General features: G+C 44.1%; 1 protein-coding gene across 1 annotated transcript; it reads right to left on the bottom strand.

Moving 5' to 3' along the window:
* Positions 1 to 1530: 1530 nt before the first annotated feature.
* On the bottom strand, positions 1531 to 2256 carry LOC125513075 (probable histone H2AXb). The gene has a single exon (XM_048678124.1). It carries the CDS (start codon positions 2146 to 2148, stop codon positions 1726 to 1728), a length of 423 nt encoding a protein of 140 aa, XP_048534081.1. The 5' UTR covers positions 2149 to 2256; the 3' UTR covers positions 1531 to 1725.
* Positions 2257 to 11621: the final 9365 nt, after the last annotated feature.

Genomic DNA, 11621 nt, shown 5'->3' on the forward strand with positions numbered 1-11621 from the left:
TTGAACAATTTCTCAAATACACTGAACATTTTCTGAAATACACAATGTGTCAAGGTACATTTTTCCGTTTTCTTGTATTTTTCATGTTTCTATTTTTATTTATTCATTGTTGCGGAGATTTCACAATAATAGTCATGATTTGGGGATTTTGAAGAGCAAGGAGTGTGTGGAGAATCTAGGAATAAGATTGACACAAGGGATTTATCAAAGTTCAGATTATTGTAAGTTAATCTTAACTGGATTATTGGTTCCTGGCATTAAAAAATCCCATTGGGCTAAACCTTTTTTTTGTTTCCTAGTCCATTGGGATAGACTTTGATATGGACCACCAGTCGATTCCACCACCTCGATCACGAGATTGGATAAACACAATTTCCACCAACATATGCAAACACTCATTTACACGAGATTCTTCTCTTCATATAGCCATAGGATAAAAGCTGAATGTAAAATGGGAACAGAGAATAAACAAGCACCATGTTATGTGTGATCCATCCTTTCAGTTCTATAAATAGAAATACACTTGCACCTAAACTACACTATACTTCCGAGCATAAAAGGAACAATACTACAATATAATCTTCTCGTCTAATGGCCAAACTTCGATCTACAATGTTCTGACAGACGGTATACGAATGTGTACATACAGTGATACAGACATAGATGAAACACTTATTCTGCTTGTTACTGTTGTTGATGAGCATCTCAATGACCTCGAGGACCAAGGAAGAGGTGTTATCCGTCTATCAGCGAGCAAACAAAGAGGTCAAATATGTCACTCAAGGAAAACGAATTTGCATCATGACTATTATTGACTCATTTACTCGGGTTTTTACAATCTGCAACCTGGGAGTGTTGTCCCAGTTCCCAGATGACAAACTTGAATGAAAAGGTTGATGAACTAAAGGTTGGTTGTTGGGTGCTCAAAAATTTATGTTCCCTGTAAACTTTTCCCCGTGCCTAGAGGGTTGAGTTGAAAGTAGATTTGGAGAAAGCGAAGAAAGGAAAGCCTCCATACAGAGTTTTTCAGTAAACAGAGTGTTCGTTCTTCAGGAGACAGAGTGTTCGTTCTTCAGGAGACAGAGTGTTTGTTCTTCAGCAAACAGAGTGCACTCTTCAGTAAACAGAGTGTTCATTCTTCAGTAAACAGAGTGTTCGTTCTTCAGTAAACATATTGTTCGTTCTTCAAGAAACAATCTGTATAGATGAAGGTTGTACCTGGGTGCAACTTAAAGAACAAAAATGTTGTGTAACAATCTGCGGTCATAGGTTTTGGTGGACCTTGGATTGAATCCATCCACAAGAGGGATTTCGCGCTGTCAGGGCAAAAGAACCAAGCTGCTGAACATGGGAAACATTCATAATAGCCTGCAAGCAGCAAGTGCTGCACCATTCATTCGTCAGACTAGCAACTAGCATTTCGGTTTCATTCAGATTAACATCATAACCAGCAAAAGGAACTAGATTTCACCCCATCCAAACCAGATCAACAAGAGGGCTCGTGAATTCAAAAAGCATGATGAATCACTGTCAGAGCAAAACAAAATCCGTTTCATTCAGATTACTACCATGGACAAATCACAGGCAGCAGACAAGAACCAGATTGCAAGCACTCCATTCCAACCAGATCCACCCTCGATACACGCACCAACAAGAACATTGGCCAAGAAGAACTAATCTACCAACCTAAAACCATCACCACGCCATACTCAGATCTCTGGTACTCTAAAACTCCTGGGACTGGGAAGCGGACCCGCCGGTGCCGGCGCCCTTGCCGACCTTCTTGGGGAGGAGCACGGAGTGGATGTTGGGCAGGACGCCGCCGGCGGCGATGGTGACGCCGCCGAGCAGCCGGCTGAGCTCCTCGTCGTTGCGGACGGCGAGCTGGATGTGGCGCGGCGAGATCCGGGTCTTCTTGTTGTCGCGCGCCGCGTTGCCCGCCAGCTCCAGCGCCTCGGCGGCGAGGTACTCGAGCACGGCGCAGAGGTAGACGGGGGCGCCCGCGCCCACGCGCTTCGCGTAGCGGCCGACCTTGAGGTGCCGGGCGACGCGGCCGACCGGGAACTGCAGGCCCGCCTTCACCGACCGCGACACCGACTTGCTCCCCTTCGGCTTGCCCCTCCCGCCGCCGGCTGCTGCTGTCGCCATCGCTAGGGTTGGGTGGGGAGGTAGGGTGGTACTGCGGTGGTCGCCGGAGAGATGGCCGGAGTAGGTGAGATTGTGGGGGACAGAGGATGCTCTGAGAGATTGGTGGTGGATTGGCGCGGGCGGGGGGGGGTTATATGGGGGAGGGTGGGCGCGCGTGATTGGTGGGGAGGGCGAGGTCGCGGATCGGTGACGTGGAGGGTGGCGATGCCGTCGGATTGGGCGGTGCGGGACGGAGACGAATTTGGGTTTGGCGCGGATCGCGGGATTTGGAGGGAGACGCGAAACTTTCGAAAAATGGGTTGAGAAGGGAATCCTCTGCGTTTTCGTTATCCGCGCACGAGCATTTTTTTTTCTCTCCCAAAGGAAACAGCCTATTCACCACAAAATAAAAATGAAACAGCATATGGAATTATGGATGTCAAACCTCTCGTGTCAATAGAACATCAGAGCTACCCGCAAAACAAACATCAGAGCTACAATGTGCAAAAAATTTGTTCTTTGTCCAAAATAAATATATAAATATGGTACTCCCTCCGTCCCATAATATAAGTACGTTTTCGACATTGGTGTAGTGTTAGAAATGCTCTTATATTGTGGGACGGAGGGAATAATAATTTTCTATAACTAAGTACTCCCTCCGTCTCATAATATAAGATGTTATAATAACCAATGTACTTCTATATTTGTTGTAATAACATCTAATTATGGGATAGAGGTGGTATTATTTTAAGTATCTATAGATGCAAAAAAAAAACTTAGTTGAACTTGAAAATTTAAAAGTCCATATCTCTACTAATAATGGGGAGTCTATCGTCGTCGTTATTGTTGTTGTCTTGATGGTTACATCCACTCCTCCCCTTCTACGTGTAAAATTCTCCCCGCATGAGAAAAAAAATTGAATCTCCTTCTGATCGATCCGGGTCTAGAGTGGTCGCCGGTTTGCCACCCATCATGTTCCTTGCGCTGGCCTGATAAGAGAGACAGAGGGCAGAGAGGAGCATGGCGGCAGTGCCGATCATGGAAGAGATAAGCAGGAGCGGCCGAGCTAGCGAGGGAGGAAGAGCATCCCTGTGCTCATCTCCCTCACCTCCTTAAGCGCGACCTGTAAGCGGTTGTGACCCATGCATGCATAGTATACCATGTAGTAGCCCTAGATTGTTGTGGTTGCCGCTGCTTGATCCTTCCCCGCCCCATCGTCATCCCTGGGCCATGGCTACTCCTCCCCAAGGTGCATCCCCTCTCCACACCCACCCCCTTACCCGACCGCATTGTCGTCGTCTCACTTGAAGTTCGCCAACGTCATTCTCTCCTCCCCCACCCCTTCTCTGTCTTGAGTGTCGTCTTCACCGCTCCTCTCCGTGTCACTCCACTAGCCAAGGTCGTCTTCCACCCACCTCCATGCGCGCCACCTTCACGGAAGGATGTCGCTCCTGCTGCTCTACAAGGTAGTTTGCCCCCTCCACTTTTGTATCCACTCCTACTTACGCTATCCTATTTGCATGGAACCAAATCACCATTTTGAGATTTGGTATATTACAAGTAAGGAGAATACAGCTGCCACATACTCTTGTTTTGTTCTCAAACTATAGGAGGGAGAAGGTATTTTTGAGATGTTTGAATTGGACAAGGGGTGCATGACTGATAAAACAGAAAATGTTATCTTTGTTTTGGAGAAGGGGTGCAATTAACCTCTTGGGTACAAAAGCACTTTGTTTGATAGATATAAACTCTACCAAGATTGGTCAGAATTTCTTTGCTAAACATTTCGCAATCACTTTGTGTAACACAATACATAGGCTGATGGGATGTAATTCTTTTAGATTGGCTGGTTGGTCCACTTTTGATATGAGGACGATGGCTATATGGATGATGTTGGGTGGCATCTTACCCGGCGCGAAGAAGAGTTTAACAGTCAGAATAACTTGTTCTTTCAGGATTCCCCAATTATGTTCATAGAACCTTGCTGGGAAGCCATCAGTACCCATCACTTTTAACGACCCAGTTTCAAAGAGTGCATTAGATATCTGTTGATGTCTACTAAGCAACCTTCTTCTTGTAGACTCGTGTTGGGTCTTCAAGTGCAGAGTTTTGTAGGACAGTAGCAAATTTTCCTCAAGCGGGTGACCTAAGGTTTATCAATCCATGGGAGGCGTAGGATGAAGATGGTCTCTCTCAAACAACCCTGCAACCAAATAACAAAGAGTATCTTGTGTCCCCAACACACCCAATACAATGGTATATTGTATAGGTGCATTAGTTCGGCGAAGAGATGGTGATACAGGTTTAATATGGATGGTAGATATAGGTTTTTGTAATATGAAAATATAAAACAGCAAGGTAGCAAGTAACAAAAGTGAGCGAAAATGGTATTGCAATGCTTGAAAACAAGGCCTAGGGTTCATAATTTTACTAGTGCAAGTTCTCTCAACAATGATAAAATAATTAGAACATATGGCAATCCCTCAACGTACGACAAAAGTCACTCGAAAGTTCCTATCGCGGAGAACATAAGATGAAATTGCCTGTAGGGTACGAAACCACCTCAAAGTTATTCTTTCCGATCAATCCGTTGGGTTATTCCTATAAGTGTCACAAACAACCCTAGAGTTTGTAGTAAAATAACATCATATGACACACATCAATCAACCCTAATGTCACCTAGATACTCCAATGTCACCACAAGTATCCGTGGGTCAATTATACGATATGCATCAAACAACTTCAGATTCATAATGTTCAATCCAACATAAAGAACCTCAAAGAGTGCCCCAAGATTCCTACTGGAGAAACAATGACGAAAACATGCATCAACCCCAATGCATAGATTACCCCAATGTCACCTCGGGAATCCGCGAGTTGAGTGCCAAAACATACATTAAGTGAATCAATAGAACACCCCATTGTCACCACGGGTATCTCACGCAAAACATACATCAAGTGTTCTCAAATCCATAATAGTATTCAATCCGATAATAGTGAAACCTCAAAGGTAAAATTCAATTCATCACAAGAAGGTAGAGGGGAGAAACACCATATGATTCAACTATAGTAGCAAAGCTCGCGGTACATCAAGATTGTGCCAAATCAAGAACACAAGAGAGAGAGAGAAATCAAACACACAGCTACTGGTACATACCCTCAGCCCCGAGGGTGAACTACTCCCTCCTCATCATGGAGAGCGCAGGATGATGAAGATGGCCACCAGTGATGGTTTTCCCCTCCGGCAGGGTGCCGGAACGGGCTCCCGATTGGTTTTTCGTGGCTACAGAAGCTTGCGGCGGCGGAATTCCCGATCTAGGTTTATTTCTGGGGGTTTCTATATCTATATGAATTTTTGGCGTCGGGAACAAGTCAGGGGGGTCCACGAGGCGACAACAAGATAGGGGGGCGCCCTCCACCCTTGTGGAGGTCTCGTGGCTCTTATGGCCCAACTCTTTTGCTTCGGGGGCTTCTTCTGGTCCATAAAAATCACCGTAAATTTTTAGCTCATTTGGACTCCGTTTGATATTCCTTTTCTGCGAAACTCAAAAACAAGGAAAAAAACAAAAATTGTCAATGGGCTCTAGGTTAATAGGTTAGTCCCAAAAATCATATAAAATAGCATATAAATGCATATAAAATATCCAAGATAGATAATATAATAGCATGGAACAATAAAAAATTATAGTAACATTGGAGACGTATCATCTGCCTATCCGAGAAATCCCTCCATAGTGTTAATCTCACCCGTCACTTTAGTTTTGAATAGCCTGCAATATCATGCAGGTTCGGATTTGGATGGCGTGTGAATAGATCTTGGTAAAAGGTCGTCGCCATTGTTTCTAGCTGAGCTGCAGAGGATACCCAATGCCCATATTCATCCTTTAGCATCAAGATCTGTTTTTTATTTGCTCACCATACAACTTTCCAGTGTTTTTTTGTATTAATGTCTCCTTCCCGCAGCCAATTAATTCGTGAGACCTGCAGCCATAACATTTCCTCCAGATACAATAGCTTATCTAGTTTGACCACGGCGTTCCTTATCTCTGCCTTGTCCACACCATTCCTTAGCAGACCTTCCAACTGTGAGCCCACCTTCTGGAGTTATTGTAGTATATTACCAAAAATGCGTGTACTCCATCCTTGCAAATACTGTATAATTGACCCAAGGCATCCCCAGATAGAGCCTAGATAAGACTTCTTTCCAACCACTTCCAATACGTGCTTAACGACGTGTTTGGCTACCACATCGATTTTGGCCTATTTGCATATGTGGCTTGGCTCGGCCAGGTTGGGTAATACATGTTATAAACCATGTTTTACACATGTTTTGGTTGTTGACATTGCATCATGAGGTCGTTTGATGCATGGCATTTGGTTGGTAATAGTTTGGGGTTATGATTATGAAGGGGCAAGATATGGCGTTTGGTCGATGCACAGTCTAATGTCATGGTCACCCCTTCTCACTGGTGGTGGCCTTACCACACAATATACTATATAGGTGGTACCAAATTAACACCGTTTCAGTTCTAGTTACTAGACAAATGACAGTTCATCCTAGCTATTAACAAATGGCAGTACAAATTAACAACCATGTGACTTGGTGAGGAAAAGTTCGCCCTAACTTCTTCTATCTCTTCTTCTTTCTCACATCCGTGTGTTACCTCTATTGGACCACATTGTCTGAGCCCACTCCAAACTTTTTGTTCTTTCACGCTTCATTGTCATGTGCCTCCACACCATGGTTAGAGTCATCAACATCATTATTTGTTACATACTCCTCCTCTGGCACAAACTCATCATAACCCCATTTTAAGATCTAGTTATGGACAATGCAACATGCAAGAACAAGCTTAACTTGGGTGGGTAAAGGGTGGAGTGTATTTTGATAGAGGATCTTAAATCCATTTTGAACCAAATGTTATCTCAACTGCGACTCTAAGGCTAAAGTGTTTGAGATTGAACAATTCAGGAATAGTCATAGGATAGTTCCTAGAAGAGAACTCTTTGAGATGGTACCTGGTTTCCTGATGGGTGGAAGAACACCAGGTAAACATGCATATCCAACATATTTTGTGATAGGCATTGGGATTCCTCGAAGAGGAAGGGTGAAGTAGTGTAGTGGTAAAAAATATTTCCCTCAGTTAAGAACCAGGGTTTATCGAACCAATAGGAGACACCATACAAACAAGATAAGCGGTACCTACACACATACGAAGCAAATGCTTGCACTCAACGATGGGAAGAGGGTCGTCAATCCCCTTGTTCTCACCAATTGCAAGGATTAAATCTGATAGTGGTAGATAGATAAAATAGAATAGAAATAAAAAGCAAATAAGAACAACAAGCAATTTTTAGGCTTATAGTAAATATAAAGTGAATAGACCTGGGGGGCATAGGTTCACTAGAGACATCTCTCTCATGAGCATAGTACGGTGGGTACAAAAATTACTATTGGACAATTAATAGAATAGCACATAGTTATGATGATTCTTCATGGCATGATCAATACCTAGGCATTACGTCTGAGACAAGTAGACCGAAATCCGTCTGTATCTACTACTATTACTCCACCCCTCGACCGCTATCAAACATGCATCTTAAGGTATCAAGTTCATACAATCAGAGTGATGCTTGGAATATGATGACATAATGTAGACAAAGTAAGATCAAATAATATGTTTGAACCCTGTCGTTTTATCCTTGGTAGCAACAATACAAATATGTGCATTGCGACTCCTCCTATCACGGAGTAAGGACACCACAAGATTGAACCTACCACCGAGCACCTCTCCCACTAAAGATAAATCAATCTAATTGTCCAAAAGAGATAGATAGACCAGAGAGAAATATAAGGCTATAAAATCACACATATATGAATAATCTGATCATAAACCCGCAATTCATCAGATCCCAACAACACACCATGAGAATTACATCAAATAGATCTCCGAGGGGATTGTTGTATCGAAGATCAAATAGAGAGAGAGAGAGAGAGAGAGAGAGAGAGAGAAGCCATCTAGCTACTACTATGGACTCGTAGGTCCCGTGGGAACTACTCACACTTCATGGCGGAAGTAGCAGAGTCGATGAAGATTGCCTCCCCAATGGTTTCCCCCTTTGACAGAGTACCAGCGGAGGTCTCCAGATGGGACCACGGAAGAACAAAGGCTTGCAGCGATGAAATAATTATTTTGGATCTCACTCTGGTGGTTTCTCGATGTTAGGAAATATGTAGTCTTGGCTTAGGGAAAATGGAGCCACGTGGGACCCACAAGCTCACCACCCCCGGGAGCGCGCCCTCTGTGCTTGTGGTTCCCTCGATCATCGTTTGGTGCATTCCCAAAGCTTATAGAATCTCTTTTGTTCGAGAAAAAATCACCGTAAAATTTCATTCTGTTTGGACTTTGTTTGGTATGGCTTTTCTGTGAAACAAAGAAACATGCAAAAAAACAGAAACTGGCACTGGACACTATGTTAATACGTTAGTCCATAAAAATGAAATAAAATGGCATATAAATCATACAACTTTGATTATATAATAGCACGAAACAATAAAAAATTATAGATGCGTTGGAGACGTATCGCATGTCCCTGGTAGAACTTACCATTGGGGGCATTGATCCCACCAGATAGAGCCATTTTTCCAGTAATAATGTTAGCATCATTGGGTGATCTTTTCTAGCCAGCTAACACATATGTGAAGATCAAAACAACAACAACAATCACATTCCGACTCTGTGTATGTTGCAGATCACTCTAGCAGTCACATGGGGGGCCATCTATTGCTCTAATATAATCATGTGATAGCTTGAAGAAGGGTTATGGCTCATTCAAGACAATACAAGCATGTCAGGGCATGAGCAAGAGTACTGCTCGCCTTGAAATATGGGTACCATCTAGGGCTCATGCGAATCTTAGAAGGAGTTTGCCAAGTTGGTGCCTTAATCATCTCTCCTCTGAGCTCCCCAATTATATACAAGACTTGCTTGACATCCCGCGAAATTGTCTCATTGGATCTCCTGAATGTGTGTTTGAATCACTCTAAACCTCTGGTTATGACGCAAAACATGAAGGAGCATTTCTACTTGCTCTTAAACAGAGGTGTGGATGTTATCTTGCAGCAACCCCATATCCCTAAATGTGTCCAAAAGCTTGGAGAAAGGTGATCTTCGCATTTGAAGTGTATTGTCATCCTCTACATCGTTGTTGTTGTAGATGTATTTCAGATTTGACATCCTCTCCCTAATAACAATGGACCATAATGTTGGGGAACACAGTAATTTCAAAAAAATTCCTACGCACACGCAAGATCATGGTGATGCATAGCAATGAGAGGGGAGAGTATCATCTACATACCCTTGTAGACCGTAAGCGGAAGCGTTATGACAACGCGGTTGATGTAGTCGTACGTCTTCATGATTGACCGATCCTAGTACCGAACGTACGGCACCTCCGCGATCTGTACATGTTCAGCTCGGTGACGTCCCGTGAACTCACGATCCAGTAGAGCTTCGTGGGAGAGTTTCTTCAGCACGACGGCGTGATGACGGTGATGATGTTGCTACTGGAACAGGGCTTCGCCTAAACACCACTACGATATAACCGAGGTGTATTATGGTGGAGGGGACATCGCACACGGCTTGGAACAATCAACTTGTGTGTCCTAGGGTGCCCCCTCCCCCGTATATAAAGGAGTGGAGGAGGGGGGGAGCCGACCCTCTACTATGGCACGCTCTGGGGAGTCCTACTCCCACTGGGAGTAGGATTCCCCCCTTTCCATGTAGTAGGAGTAGGAGAGGAGGAAAGGGAAAAGAGAAGAGAAGGAAGGAGGGGGCGCAGCCCCTCCCCCTAGTCCAATTCGTACTAAGCCTTTGGGGGGCACGCAGCCTCCCCTCTCTCTTTCCCCTAAAGCCCAATAAGGCTCATATACTCCCCGGCGAATTCCCGTAACTCTCTGGTACTACGAAAAATATCCGAATCACTCGGAACCTTTCCGATGTCCGAATATAGTCGTCCAATATATCGATCTTTACGTCTCGACCATTTCGAGACTCCTCGTCATGTCCTCGATCTCATCCAGGACTCCGAACTACCTTCGGTACATCAAAACACATAAACTCATATTACCGATCGTCACCGAACGTTAAGCGTGTGGACCCTATGGGTTCGAGAACTATGTAGACATGACCGAGACACGTCTCCGGTCAATAACCAATAGCGGAACCTGGATGCTTATATTGGCTCCTACATATTCTACGAAGATCTTTATCGGTCAAACCGCATAACAACACACATTGTTCCCTTTGTCATCGGTATGTTACTTGCCCGAGATTCGATCGTCGGTATCTCAATACCTAGTTCAATCTCGTTACCGGCAAGTCTCTTTACTCGTTCCGTAATACATCATCCCACAACTAACTCATTAGTTGCATTGCTTGCAATGCTTATAGTGATGTGCATTACCGAGAGGGCCCAGAGATACCTCTCTGACAATCGGAGTGACAAATCCTAATCTCGATCTATGCCAACTCAACAATTACCATTGGAGACACCTGTAGAGCACCTTTATAATCACCCAGTTACGTTGTGACGTTTGGTAGCACACAAAGTGTTCATCCGGTAATCGGGAGTTGCATAATCTCATAGTCATAGGAACATGTATAAGTTGTGAAGAAAGCAATAGCAACAAACTAAACAATCATCGTGCTAAGTTAATGGATGGGTCAAGTCAATCACATCATTCTCTAATGATGTGATCCCGTTCATCAAATAACAACTCTTGTCCATGGCTAGGAAACTTAACCATCTTTGATTAACGAGCTAGTCAAGTAGAGGCATACTAGTGACACTCTGTTTGTCTATGTATTCACACATGCACTAAGTTTCCGGTTAATACAATTCTAGCATGAATAATAAACATTTATCATGATATAAGGAAATAAATAATAACTTTATTATTGCCTCTAGGGCATATTTCCTTCACATAACGGGTCACATGCTTCGAATTGTGACTGACGAACCACTCTCTTATGGACCAACATGACCGAAACCAAAAATCATAGCAATGAGCATTGATGCCTGAACTACAAGCTTCATACATCTGTCATGGAGAAATCAATGTTGTGATAAGTAATGGTGAATTCGACCCTACACCCTACCTAATGACCTAGCAGTGGAGGGGGGTTGTATGCTGCCCACCGCCATTGGAGTCGATGCCTCGCCCATGCCGGAGATGCGGCGGAGATGGATACGAAGGGGACAAGCAGCTGGGGGGGGGGGGGAGGTCCTGTTGCCAAAGATATAAGTTGTCCCGCCGCTTCTGTAGATCCGAGTCATTGCCGGTGCAGAGTATTGAGGTTGGATTTCTCCTACCACTAGACATGAGTGATTAAAGGGGGATAATACGTTTTCACGCCATCCCGTGTCGGCAGATCTTTGTCTCCCGCCATCTCCATGTTGATTCCCCCTGCACCGTCGCGTACAACATTCCA

Source organism: Triticum urartu, chromosome 6 (genome assembly GCF_003073215.2).
Source record: "Triticum urartu cultivar G1812 chromosome 6, Tu2.1, whole genome shotgun sequence".
Lineage (NCBI taxonomy): Eukaryota > Viridiplantae > Streptophyta > Magnoliopsida > Poales > Poaceae > Triticum > Triticum urartu.

What these genes read in the sequence shown, in the direction of transcription:
- LOC125513075 (XM_048678124.1), bottom strand. Translation starts at nt 2,148, where the DNA reads ATGGCGACAGCAGCAGCCGGCGGCGGGAGGGGCAAGCCGAAGGGGAGC.